The 12,940-nt window shown below is 38.4% G+C and overlaps 3 protein-coding genes across 3 annotated transcripts; 2 read left to right on the top strand and 1 right to left on the bottom strand.

The window, feature by feature from the left end:
• Positions 1-89: 89 nt before the first annotated feature.
• LOC17888727 (DExH-box ATP-dependent RNA helicase DExH6) lies at positions 90-6,999 on the top strand. The gene is made up of 14 exons (XM_006295738.2): positions 90-325; positions 514-604; positions 1,030-1,360; positions 1,510-1,584; positions 1,706-1,750; positions 2,032-2,125; positions 2,245-2,303; positions 2,406-2,531; positions 2,768-2,820; positions 3,098-3,131; positions 3,602-3,691; positions 3,768-4,772; positions 4,880-5,968; positions 6,063-6,999. Exons 1-14 carry the CDS (start codon positions 214-216, stop codon positions 6,750-6,752), a joined length of 3,894 nt encoding a protein of 1,297 aa, XP_006295800.1. The 5' UTR covers positions 90-213; the 3' UTR covers positions 6,753-6,999.
• A 142-nt stretch (positions 7,000-7,141) lies between these two features.
• On the top strand, positions 7,142-8,396 carry LOC17888980 (oxygen-evolving enhancer protein 2-1, chloroplastic). The gene is made up of 4 exons (XM_006295961.2): positions 7,142-7,477; positions 7,574-7,806; positions 7,885-7,935; positions 8,023-8,396. Exons 1-4 carry the CDS (start codon positions 7,231-7,233, stop codon positions 8,281-8,283), a joined length of 792 nt encoding a protein of 263 aa, XP_006296023.1. The 5' UTR covers positions 7,142-7,230; the 3' UTR covers positions 8,284-8,396.
• A 120-nt stretch (positions 8,397-8,516) lies between these two features.
• Positions 8,517-10,977, bottom strand: LOC17888046 (pentatricopeptide repeat-containing protein At2g30780). The gene is made up of 3 exons (XM_023785151.1): positions 10,602-10,977; positions 9,202-10,390; positions 8,517-9,108 (listed from the first exon to the last, which is right to left on the bottom strand). The coding sequence occupies exons 1-2, from the start codon at positions 10,860-10,862 to the stop codon at positions 9,293-9,295; spliced, it is 1,359 nt and encodes a 452-aa protein (XP_023640919.1). The 5' UTR covers positions 10,863-10,977; the 3' UTR covers positions 8,517-9,108; positions 9,202-9,292.
• Between the last annotated feature and the right edge of the window lie 1,963 nt (positions 10,978-12,940).

The following is a 12,940-nucleotide window of genomic DNA, read 5'->3' as shown; positions in this document are numbered from 1 at the left end:
TAATTTCTGAAAAAGGAAAAAAAAAAGAAAAACGAAGAGGAGAAGGCGGTTTATAATGCAAGCAAGCAAACTCTGGGAAGGGCAAAAAAAAAAAAAAACTCATCGAACAAAAATTTACACAATTTACAAGGGCTGCTCTTTGAATCTCAGAGGCCGTACAGTTTTCTAAGTGTTTCTCAGGTAGAGACCGAACAGAGCAAACCCTAATAAGCGATGGGGAACAAGAGATTTAGGTCTGAAAATGCAGGGAAGCCAACTTCCGTCGAAGCTACTAGGATTTGGGCGACTAAGGTCATCGAAGACTTTAGAGCCTCCGGGAATGAAGGTGAGTTAGCTCCGGGAAAACCAATTCTTCTCTTTGGATTCTATTTCTTTCCTTTTCTTACTGATTCTTTCCGGAAATGGTATATGAGATTACTTAGGAGCTCTAATTGTGCTGTTGGATTGGAAATGGGCTGCCTTTTTTTTTTTTTGTATAGTATTGATTGGATTTTGTTGCATTGTGTTGTGTAGTTTACACGTTTGAGCATAATCTATCAAATAACGAACGTGGCGTAATTCATCAGATGTGCCGGAAGATGGGCATTCAATCCAAAAGTTCAGGGTGAGTCACTTGCCTTCAATTCTATCTACTTTACAGTATTTTTGGTTTGGAAAAGTATTATTTTTTTTCTATTGAGAAAGTTAGATTCCTAGGACTTGAGAGTTCAGAGGTGAGTTACTGTACTTTATATTGTTGTGGGGTTTGCCAAAGTATTCATTTTTCCATGAAGAATGGTCAATTCTATGAGTTTAGAGTTGGGGTGAGTTACTGCCTTTATTTTACTCTAATACTGTTTGAGAACTTACTCATTTTTCGATGGCGTAAGTTCGATTGCTATGCTTTGAGAGTTCCGGGGGTGATTTACTGCCTTTATTGTGCTACATAGTGTTTTGGGGTTTGAGAAAGTATTCATTTTTATATGGCGAAATGTCAATTGCTATGACTTGAGGGTCTTGTGTTTCTGATTCTTGTGGATGCTTTTATAGGCGTGGAGAACAAAGGCGTCTTTCGATATTCAAAAGCGGACACAAAAGTGGGAAGAGTAAAGAAGCCAATGAGAAATCAAAGAAAGAGAAGCTCAAATGTGTGTCATTTCCGCCAGGGGCAGATGCTATTCTACAGGAGTTATTTACTCACTATCCACCTTGTGACGGAGACACTGCTGCCACATCAAATAACAAGTACTCCGGGCAGTCGGGTAAACAAGGTCAATGGAAAGATGATTTTTTCGGGAAACCAAAAATTAGCAGTGAAGAGATTCTAGAAAAAGTGGCATCTTTGAGTTCTAGACTTAAGAAGGATAAAGCTCTTAAGGAGGTTAGGAACACCCAGTTGTTGAGCTGTATTTCTTTTGTTTGAAAGGACTGTAATATTGATTCCTTATCCAGAATACAGATTGAGAAGTTATAAATCATGCCAAGTAGCAGCAAGTGAAAGGAAATTGTTTTTGTTGATTTATGTTACAGATCGCTAAGCTGCGGTCAAAGCTTCCCATCACATCCTTTAGAGACGCAATTACATCTGCAGTGGAATCCAATCAGGTTCTGTGAACTATTTGATATGTTATTTGCTATAATTTTTTTTAGTTGTATGGATATGCTTGATGTGATGATATCCACTGCTTGAAAAAGAATTCATTATATCTTCTTATTGCAAATGCAGGTTATTCTCATATCTGGTGAAACTGGTTGCGGGAAAACTACTCAGGTATTTGCTACCCCTTGTTTTCTTGTAGTTCAGTAGACTTCCTAAGCCATTTTAGTTAATTCACCCCTTGGATTCGAGGGTCAGGCTGTCAACTGCCTTGTCCAGGGCTACATATTCACGTTACTTTGAATTTTATGAAGTATGTTGTGTTATAGGATTTTGCTTAACGTGAGCCTGGGATTGTAATTTTGGATATGCAAAGAGTATTCAGTTGAATTTGAAATTGCCTACAGTTTTTTCATTCTCGAGGATTCTCAAGGGCCTCCATTTTATTATTTTAGGTGCCTCAATATCTTTTAGACCATATGTGGTCAAGCAAAAGAGAAACTTGCAAAATTGTTTGCACCCAACCTCGTCGAATATCTGCGATGTCAGGTTGATCGTTTTTTTTTATGCAGCTATGTACTTGTTGATCTCTTGAATACAGTTCTACTGCACATGTACGCTGTATACTCCTTACCCCTTCCTTACTGTTTTTCATCCCTGTTTTGCAGTTTCGGAAAGAATATCTTGTGAAAGAGGTGAAAGCATTGGAGAAAACATTGGTTACAAGGTCAGTAATCTTTGTAGGGAGACACTTGCATTTTTACATGAAAGGTGGTTGTGTTTCAATATTGTAGACAAGTGCGCCATTGACTTAAATTGTAAATTCCAGGTTCGGCTCCAAAGCAAAGGTGGAAGGCACTCATCAGTTGTATTCTGCACGAATGGTATTCTCCTGAGGGTGCTTGTAGGAAAAGGCTCTGGTAGCTGTGTTTCCGGCATAACTCACATCATTGTGGTACTTAACCTATTTAAATTTGATCCGCTATCTTGTATTCAGTAAGTTTGTGTTTCATACATATGCCGAGAATTGCAGGAAAATGAAATTGCTTGAAAAACTAGTTATAAATTGTGTCGCTATGGCATGCCTTTTTGTTATCGTTTGCCATCTTCAATTCTCTATTTTCACCCCTGGCTGTAAATTTGATTCTGTGGCTGTCTACGTTGATCAGTGACCTGAATGTTACTTTGTAGGATGAAATCCATGAAAGGGATTGCTATTCTGATTTCATGTTGGCAATTATAAGGTAGAGTTCTTTGCCCTCTCAAACGTTGGTTCATTTTTCCTGTCAATGGGTGTTATCAAACAAATTAAGTCTATCTTTCTATGTGACCTAAGATTCTGATGTTAAAGCTAGCATTCAATTGTACCGCACCATAATTTATATGCCAAATACTATACTTGTCCACATGTATTTATCTTTCTCTGAAGCAGCAAGCCATAAAAGAAGATAGTTATTCTACTATTTTCTTTGGGTGTGTGACAGAACTCAAATAATTTTGCGATGATTTGTTGATTTGCAGGGACTTGCTTCCGTCAAATCCTCATCTCCGTCTGGTTAGTTATGCTCTGTGTTCTTCTTTACTTTTCACTGCTATAATACACTTATAACAAAGGAACAGAAAGAAGAAGCTATAGTTATATATTTTTTTCCTTAGTCTAAATAGAAGAGGGAAAGGGATATATGAGAGGGAAAAGAAAAGAGAGAGTATGTTTTGTATATTGAAAGGTGTCCCCTTCCCTCCGCTCCGGATAACGAATTAATAAGAAGAGGCATTATGAATTAGAAAATAATTCTCTTTTGTGGTATTTGTGTGTTTGTGGAGTAAGTTCTAAAAAACTAGAATTTTCAAAGAAAGATACTGTGTCGAAAGTTCACATTCCACAAAGGACAAGTGAACTCCGACGAAATTGTATACATGGCCTAAGAACCTGTGATAGCTGGACTTGATGACTTGTTAAACGTCTTTGAATATGTCCTTGTACTCGCTCTTTAGCTGATTTCTTGGAAATTTCTGGACCTACAGATTCTCATGAGTGCTACTCTTGATGCTGAGAGATTTTCGGGATATTTTGGAGGCTGCCCAGTTGTCCGTGTCCCTGGATTCACTTATCCAGTTAATTTCTCTTTTTCTCTCTTTCTCGAATATGGTAATTCTTTTGTTCCCAAATATAATCTCCTTGCTTGTACAGGTAAGAACCTTGTATTTGGAGGATGTTCTCTCTATTCTGAAATCAGGTGGAGATAATCATCTAAACTCTGCCAACTTAAGTATACCTGACCACAAGCTTGATTTGACGGATGAAGATAAACTTGCTTTAGATGAAGCAATCATCTTGGCTTGGACCAATGACGAGTTTGATGCCCTCTTAGATCTAGTTTCTTCTAGAAGAAGTCATGAGATCTACAATTATCAGCACCAATCAACCTGGCTAACACCATTAATGGTGTTTGCTGGAAAGGGTAGGATCAGTGATGTCTGCATGCTCCTCTCATTTGGTGCAGACTGGAACTTAAAGTCTAAAGATGGTATGACCGCATTAGAATTGGCAGAAACAGAGAATCAACTGGAAGCTGCTCAAATAATCAGGGAGCATGCAGACAATTCCCAATCTAATTCTCAGCAGGGACAACAGTTACTTGATAAGTACATGGCGACAATCAACCCAGAGCAGGTTGATGTGAGTCTGATACTGCAGTTAATGAGGAAAATCTGTGGTGATTCAGAAGATGGTGCCATTCTTGTTTTTCTACCTGGATGGGATGATATAAATAAAACAAGACAGAGATTACTTGAGAACCCTTTCTTCGCAGATAGTGTCAAATTTGACATTATATGTCTTCACTCGATGGTACCAGCAGGGGAACAGAAGAAAGTTTTTAATCGCCCCCCTCGAGGTTGTCGCAAAATCGTGCTGGCGACAAATATTGCTGAATCAGCAGTTACTATTGATGATGTGGTTTATGTGATAGATAGTGGCCGGATGAAGGAAAAGAGCTATGATCCTTACAATAATGTCTCAACCCTTCAATCTTCTTGGGTATCAAAAGCAAATGCAAAACAGCGTGAGGGTCGAGCAGGCCGCTGCCAACCTGGCATTTGTTATCATCTCTATTCTAGACTTCGGGCAGCCTCTATGCCAGATTTTAAAGTTCCCGAAATTAAGAGGATGCCTGTAGAAGAACTCTGCTTACAGGTACTGCATCTCTCATTTTGTTATTAGAATAGTAACTGGCTCTATGCGGTGAGCCGCTCGTGTATGTGTAATCTGTACTGATCATTGCGCTTCAATAACATTTTCAGGTTAAGATACTTGATCCAAATTGTAAAACAAATGATTTCCTTCAGAAACTGTTGGACCCACCTGTTGATCAAAGTATTGCAAATGCCTTAAGCATACTACAGGACATTGGGGCCCTGACACCTCAGGAAGAGCTGACAGAACTTGGAGAGAAATTTGGTCATCTCCCAGTTCATCCTCTGATTAGCAAAATGCTTTTCTTCGCTGTATTGGTAAACTGTCTGGATCCAGCACTTACTCTGGCATGTGCTGCCGACTACAAGGAACCATTTACGATGCCTATGTCGCCAGTTGAAAGGCAAAAAGCTGCTGCTGCAAAACTTGAACTTGCGTCACTTTGTGGAGGTGACAGTGATCACCTTGCAGTTGTTGCTGCCTTTGAATGTTGGAAAATTGCCAAAGAAAGAGGTCTTTCGGCAGAGTTTTGCTCTCAGTACTTTGTTTCTCCTAGTGCTATGAAGATGTTGGACCAAATGCGTAGCCAACTTGAGTCGGAACTTAAAAGACATGGGATTATTCCCAACGATATTTCAAGCTGTAGCCAGAATTCGCGTGATCCCGGTATACTCCGTGCTGTTCTAGCCGTAGGATTGTATCCTATGGTGGGAAAATTGTGCCCAGCTTTTGGTAACAATCGAAGAACTATAGTAGAGACTGCTAGTGGTGCCAAAGTGCGTGTGCATTCGCTGTCAAACAACTTCAATTTGTCGTCGAAAAAGTATGATGAATCTTTGGTTGTTTTTGATGAGATCACACGTGGAGATGGAGGCATGCACATCAGAAACTGCACTGTTGCTCGTGATCTTCCTTTGTTACTTATCTCAACAGAGATAGCAGTGGCTCCTACAGTGAGTAGTGATTCTGATGATAGTGATGAAGAAGAAGAGGATGAAGATGGAGAAGCTAATACTAATGAAGATGGAATGGACATACATAAAGAAGAGAGTAGACGTGGGGCGAAAGTGATGTCTTCACCTGAAAATTCAGTCAAGTTGGTAGTTGATCGCTGGTTGCCTTTCAGAACCACAGCCCTTGAAGTTGCTCAAATGTACATTTTGCGGGAACGACTAATGGCGTCTATTCTGTTCAAGGTGAGTTTATTATCCATTATACTTAAATCTACTTCATACTTCAAGGGTTCTGTTATTTGATTTGAATGTCCAACCGTTTATTGGCATTTAATAGGTAACACATCCACGGGAACATTTGCCGCCTCATCTCGGAGCTTCTATGCATGTGATAGCTTGTATTCTCTCATATGATGGCCACGCAGGACTTTCAAATCCGCCGGAGTCTATGAGACCTAAACATTCGAGGACTGAGATGTATGATTCCGGTGGATGGGAAGAGAAACCAAGCTCTTTCCTCAACTCTCTCTTTTGGTCTCTGAGTTTGAAAGAGAACAAGCATCCTAGTCATACTCACAGGAATCGGCAGCAAGACTACAACATGGCTCAAACAGAAGCTGCATCGATACCTAGGCAGCAAAACAATAAGCAAGGAAACCCCAAATCAGTCAACAATGCTGATATGGGTAAGAAAAAAGGGAAAATGTTTGTTAATTCCACCAATGGGATTAACCAACCAGAAGCTGCTTCTACAGCGAAGCATTCCAAGCACAAATCAGCTAACAGTTCGAGTTCGGGTAACAAGAAAGAGAACATGCCTTCTGATCAAGCCAATGGAAATAAGCAACCAAACGCACCTCCAAGAGAAGTTACTGCGTCAATGGCTAAGAATCAAAGAAGTAAGAAAACCAAGACCAGGTCAGGCAACAACTCAGATTCAGGTAAGAAGAAAGACCAATATGTTCCAAAGGTTGATGTCCATAAAAGGCAGCGCGAAGACAAAGCAGAACATAAGGGAAATGCATGAAGAGTGGGTGCTTTTGGTTTTTGGGTCCCTTGAAAGCAGAGGAATTGATGTATAAACAAACAATGTATGTTTGGATGGTTCCTCGATTTCACTTTGGTGGTTCTTGTCCCAAAGTCTTTTTATTTATCTAATCATGAACCGGACTTTTTACCGGTTTCATGTCGCTCTAATATTTTCTTTCACTATCAAATCGTATGCGACAGTTTCGAGATTACTCATAAAAGACTCTTCTAGCAGTTTCATTTTACTTCCAGTGAGATCATAACTATTACAAAATCCACTGAAATTCATTCAGACCAAAAGGATCAGTGCCACGTGGCACAATGGAGAACCTATACAACCTTATCCCGACATCCAAACAGAAGATGCCACAAAATCCAAAATCCAAGACTCTTTTCTTGAACTCAATACTTAAAAACACTTTCATCACTTTGGTCTTCAGGTTGCAACAAAAACAGAAGATTGAGAAAGAGAGCAAATGTCATACAGCACGTGCTTCTTGCACCAGAGTGCACTCGCCTCCTCCGTGGCACGATCATCATCTTCCTCGTCGTTTCGTCATGTGTCTCTCTCGAGACCCGTCCACTTAGTAGTATGTAGAGCTCAACAGTCTCAGGAAGACGATAACTCTGTCATCTCCCGCCGTCTTGCCCTCACCATCCTCGTTGGTGCAGCTGCTGTCGGATCCAAAGTCTCTCCTGCTGACGCTGCCTATGGTGAAGCTGGTATCATATGATCCCTCTTTTTCTCTATATATGTAGATCATTATCATATCAATGAGAATCATGAGGCAAATCTTGATTCTTGAGTGCGTTTTGCAGCAAATGTGTTTGGCAAGCCAAAGAAGAACACAGATTTCCTGCCGTACACAGGAGAAGGATTCAAAATCCAGATCCCATCAAAGTGGAACCCAAGCAAAGAGATTGAGTATCCAGGACAAGTTCTTAGGTTCGAGGATAACTTCGACGCCACCAGCAATGTCTCTGTCATGATCACTCCTACAGACAAGAAATCCATCACTGATTACGGCTCTCCCGAAAAGTTCCTCTCTCAGGTTTCACTCTGTTTTTATCAAAGAAGTGCAATTAGATGATAACCACCACAACTGATGATATGTTTCTGATTTCTGCAGGTGAATTATCTTCTGGGAAAGCAAGCTTACTTTGGCGAAACAGCCTCTGAGGTAATCTATTTTTCAAGTTAGTGAAGGAAATTGCTGAGTTCAAACAAGAACCGATACCTAAAAAGAGTGTTACTGATCTTTCTGCAGGGAGGGTTTGATGCAAATGCAGTAGCAACTGCAAACATTTTGGAAACATCTACACAAGAGATCGGAGGGAAACAATACTATTACTTGTCGGTTTTGACAAGAACAGCTGATGGAGATGAAGGTGGAAAACACCAACTGATAACAGCCACTGTGAATGGTGGAAAGCTTTACATCTGCAAAGCACAAGCAGGAGACAAGAGGTGGTTTAAGGGAGCTAGGAAATTCGTTGAGAATGCTGCTACTTCCTTCAGTGTTGCTTGAAACAGAAACATAATACATTAATGGAATGCTTTGTTTTCTGTTGTCTTCTTCTTCAATGTCCTGTGTATAAAAAAATGGATTAAGAAAACTAACAAGCATTTGATCACTGTGAAGATTGTAAATGTCTTTGGTCGTTAGTCTATTGTGATGACTTTTTAATTTTCATAAAGATTTTGATTGAGAATCGTGTGCATATGTACGATGACATCTTTATAGAAATGCAAAGAATTGAATGACAAAAAAAACAAAGAATCATCATAAATTATAAGTTCCATGGCTTTACTCGTGAGAACTCAATGAGCAAATGTGTTACCACTATACTGAAACATTATGGGTAGGTGAGCTATCTGTTTCCTCATAATTACGAACAGGGCTCAAGCTAAACAACAGAGCAATATGCCAAGGTAAGAGTATTGATAGCCTAACAACACAGATGGCTGAAAGAGAAACCCACTGCAAACAGGTTTCTCTTAAGGAAATAACTTTACTTGGCAAAGCCTTCAAAAAGAAGAAAATTATAGCTCTTCTAAGTTCTAATCCTATCAGCAACACAGGCAAGAACGCCCAGATAGGGCAGGCACTGTTCTTCATGACTCGTATCGAATTTGTTTTACTGTTGTTTCTTATCCGCCAACAGTATCAAAATGTGCAACGGAAATGTCAAACCCTGCCAGTAACATGTACAACTATGGCAGAACAGTGATGGTTGAGTCACTCATGACGGGAAAAGAAACATGCGTTAGTCTCATCCCAAAACCCCAATGACGGATTATGGAAGCTTAGCCAGCATATTTTATTGAGCTTCATTGGGCATAGTTCTACAGCCTGATATATCAAAAAGAGACCAAATGCTAAGCATAACACCCTGGCAATTCAGTATAAACAGGCGACTTATGCAAAGGCAGAAACAGGACTAACCATTTGTTACTCTGTTTGGTCTGAGCTCACAGTTGATAAAGACGCTGAACAAACTGATACAACAGAATTCTTTGCGCAATATGAAGTGCATCTAAAGCCCAAGTTTCAGCATCTTTCCTTTCACTTTCTCAGCATCTGACTCCATTCCATGGCTTTTATAAGCCTTATACATAATGGCAAACGTTTTAGTTACAAGCCCATAGTTAGTTTGTGCCATCTCATTTACAACACCTTCCATTTCTTCAAAGCGTTTTTGGGATCCGTACATTATGATCTTACAGTGGTAAAGAGACCTGCATAGTTTCCATCCAGCAGACTCAGCACGCTTGACAAAATTAGCAAGATTGTCAACTTCATTACACCTGAAGTAAGCTGTAATGATCGCCCGCATAATACTCGACTTATTAACACATGTCTTATGCTCAAATGCTTCGTTGATTTTATTCTCCATTGCTTCTACAATGTCTTCTTGAGCATATAGTCGAATCAAAAGTACATTCAACCAAGGAAGATATTCCTCCCCAGGGAGAAGACTCAATAAATTTTCAATCTTTTGAACTCTATCCTCAACAGACTTCTTACAGTATGCAGAGATCATGGCTCTGACCAAAGGACCACTGTTTAAACCAACCTGATCTTTAATCGCTCCATACATTTCTTCCATCTTTTCCAAATTCCCCGAATTTGCATACCCACGAAGCATTAGCTGATAAGTGTCGGTGTCAGGCTCAACTGGACCACTCTTCATTTCTCGGAAAGTAGCTTCCATTTTATCCCAGTTCCAGGCAGTCACATAACCCGCAATTAGAAAGTTGTAAGTGACAGAATTTGGAGAAAGCTTCAGTTTTTGTAATTCTTCGAAAGCTGCTTCCATATTCTTTACCATCAGAAGCCGACCATAAACTGATATTAGAATATTATAGGTCACAATGGTCGGAGCACAATGCGTTTGCCTCGTGAAATCTCGAAAAAGTGATTGACATTCATCAGCAAACCCGTTCCACATGTAAACACTCATCAAAGCATTATAAACTGAAGCTGTCTGTATTCTTTTCTTAGCCGCCTCATCGAAAAGATAGACTGCAAGGTTTACATCCCTAGCTCGACCCGCAATCTTGATTCCTTTCGCATACTCCTCCGATGTCAAAGGGATACAATAATCCGTTTGGCTTCTCCTCCAGTCTAAAACCTGAACATTGACATAACATCAAAACCCAAGTCACAAACTTTCCTGAATCAATACATTTTCGTTATACTGCTTTCATTTGCAGCAGCTCAATGTATACCGATGTTTAGCCCTTCCTCACAAAATCAATCCGATAATGATATAGCAGAAACAGGGCAGAAGCAAGTTTCAAACTTTTAAAAACACACAATAGATGAAATGAGAAGAAAGGAACCTGAAGAGCCAAGTAATGACGAGGGAAGAGTTGATCCATAAGTTCTATAATCCCAGCGCCATCACGATAACTTCTAAACAACCATTGCCCATTCTGATCCAAAACGTCCCTGAACTTTTCCTTACTGTTACCAATCGTTAAAAGCTCCTCTTTCAAAACCGAAACCTTTTGAACCATATCAGTATGATGAGCTTGTAAGCTAGTCGCACGGGTGAACTTGCAAATATATTGAGTGCTGAGTTTCACAAAATTAGATGTCATGGATCACGAGCAATTGCTCCGGCTTAATATGGTACGCAGAATCGGATCTGACGATCTGCAAACTGTGCAGAGCTCCCCAAGATTAGGGTTTATGTTAGGAGGGGAAGAAGAAGAAGAAGAAGATTGATAAAAATGCAGTCTTGGGCCTGAGGCCATAGACAAATGGTATGTGAAATGGTTACGCTTATTACACTTCGGTTAACTATATACGGTTCAACCATTTTCTAAACCATGTTCAACCATTTCCTAAATGGTTACGCTTATTAAACCATTTATTAAACTTCGGTTAAGTATATACGGTTCAACCATTTCCTAAATGGTTACGCTTATTAAACCATTTTATTAAACTCCGGTTAAGTATAGACGGTTCAATCATGTATTTTGCCTCTAGTTTTTATTTTATGGAAGTACTCGTAAATTATTACATGTTTGTTCATTAAGATTTAAAAAAATATATATATAATTTATCCACTTATTTGTATAATAAATTTTTTAATTGTATTTTCTAGACAAAAACAAAAAAATTTGTATTATATCATGCATTCTATAATATATGTTGCAGATTTTCTTGTTTGATCAACAAGTTTTTTTTTTACATAATCACATATTCACATTAGAATGAAACACATGATGTGTCAAGTGTTACCAATAGGAATATTTTTACAAGTTTCAGCGAATGGGATTAAGCAACACTAATTAAGCAGCCTTAGTTTTGAACCCTACTTGTACTTGTAGTCTCACAACAATTTCTACTTTTCAAAATCACTCACACACTTTGTGACAAAGTAACAATACTTTGTCACAGTCACAGCTATCCGATTGAGACTTGTAATTTTTGTCTTTTTTTGCTATGTAGTGAGAATGAGAAGCTTCGTAACCATGTTTTACATTTCGTAGGGGGTTTCACGACCACCTAACTCAAATAAAGGATTGTGTTGTCGTTGAATTATCATTAAGATTAGAATTTTCTTGCGCAGGCAGGTACACCGTACACACAAAATAATGTCTACATCTGCTGCACCATGCACCATAAATTTTCTTATGTATCAAAACATTCTCGACCACGAGCTCATAGTGTCATTTCTTGTTTATAATTCCAGATCAGCTGTTGACTTACGTGAGTGCAAGTTTTATCGCTTTGGATGCTTAAATTAGAAGATGATGGCACTAAAATGAATTGACCATTCTACAGTTTTCAACATGTTTAATTGTTTTCTTAATTATAAGTTGGTGTGTTGAAAAGTATTTCGGAACATTCGTTTGGTTGATTCTTTGTTCTTTTTCGCAAAATGACTTACACGTGGTTGTACTGTCACAGCTAAGTTTGGTTAATTTGCTACGATTTAGTTTGTTGCACTTTTGGTTTTTGTTAAAAAATTTACACTCATTACGTTGTTTTTTTGTTTTTTATTTTTTTTTTATTTTTTTATTTTTTTATTTTTTTATACTCATTACGTTGTTATATATGCATCTAGACTAATGCGTTTCTTATGTGATGGTACTAAATCATAACTATCTCTAATGATTTGAGACCTAGGAGATCTAAAGGCATGAGCGGTATAAAACAATAAAAACATAATATAAATTGGGGAAGTGCGACCATAGGCTTCAATGTAAATGCGAAAGCTAAAGTCAAACCGCCATATCTTTTGGCCAAGGTGAAAAGATCAAAGAATTATATTATTATTCCCACGTTTTCACTCTCTAAGTAGATGAATTCAATGAGAGCTTAAGGCTATAGATTCATTATCCATATACTTTTTTACTGTATTAAAAATAGATTCTTCTTTCAGCAGATGAAATAAATGGAGAAAGTTTGACATTTTGATAAGATATAATTATTGTTTTTTGTTTTCTCGAAAATATAGTTGTCAAGGATTTTTATATGAATGTTGTAAATGATTACGCGTCATATTTTTATGAAATTGGATCAAAGGCATATATATATATATATATATATATTACAACAATCAACACTAGCTACTTAGCTAGTGTTAACACTAAACAGAGTAGTAAGAACTAAGAGAAATCTTGCATATTAAAACCTCTCTACTTCATCAATAATCAATTATGTCAAC

Source organism: Capsella rubella, unplaced genomic scaffold (assembly GCF_000375325.1).
Source record: "Capsella rubella cultivar Monte Gargano unplaced genomic scaffold, Caprub1_0 scaffold_4, whole genome shotgun sequence".
NCBI lineage: Eukaryota > Viridiplantae > Streptophyta > Magnoliopsida > Brassicales > Brassicaceae > Capsella > Capsella rubella.
This window is presented reverse-complemented; position numbering and strand designations above follow the sequence as displayed.

Excerpts from the sequence above, each read along its gene's own strand:
- LOC17888046 (XM_023785151.1), bottom strand. The coding sequence starts at position 10,862 with ATGACATCTAATTTTGTGAAACTCAGCACTCAATATATTTGCAAGTTC. Across the intron at positions 10,391-10,601 it reads GTCATTACTTGGCTCTTCAG|GTTTTAGACTGGAGGAGAAG; the intron begins GTTCCTTTCTTC and ends GTCAATGTTCAG.
- LOC17888980 (XM_006295961.2), top strand. The coding sequence starts at position 7,231 with ATGTCATACAGCACGTGCTTCTTGCACCAGAGTGCACTCGCCTCCTCC. Across the intron at positions 7,478-7,573 it reads CGCTGCCTATGGTGAAGCTG|CAAATGTGTTTGGCAAGCCA; the intron begins GTATCATATGAT and ends TGCGTTTTGCAG. Across the intron at positions 7,807-7,884 it reads CCGAAAAGTTCCTCTCTCAG|GTGAATTATCTTCTGGGAAA; the intron begins GTTTCACTCTGT and ends TGATTTCTGCAG.
- LOC17888727 (XM_006295738.2), top strand. The coding sequence starts at position 214 with ATGGGGAACAAGAGATTTAGGTCTGAAAATGCAGGGAAGCCAACTTCC. Across the intron at positions 326-513 it reads TAGAGCCTCCGGGAATGAAG|TTTACACGTTTGAGCATAAT; the intron begins GTGAGTTAGCTC and ends TGTGTTGTGTAG. Across the intron at positions 1,361-1,509 it reads AGGATAAAGCTCTTAAGGAG|ATCGCTAAGCTGCGGTCAAA; the intron begins GTTAGGAACACC and ends TTTATGTTACAG.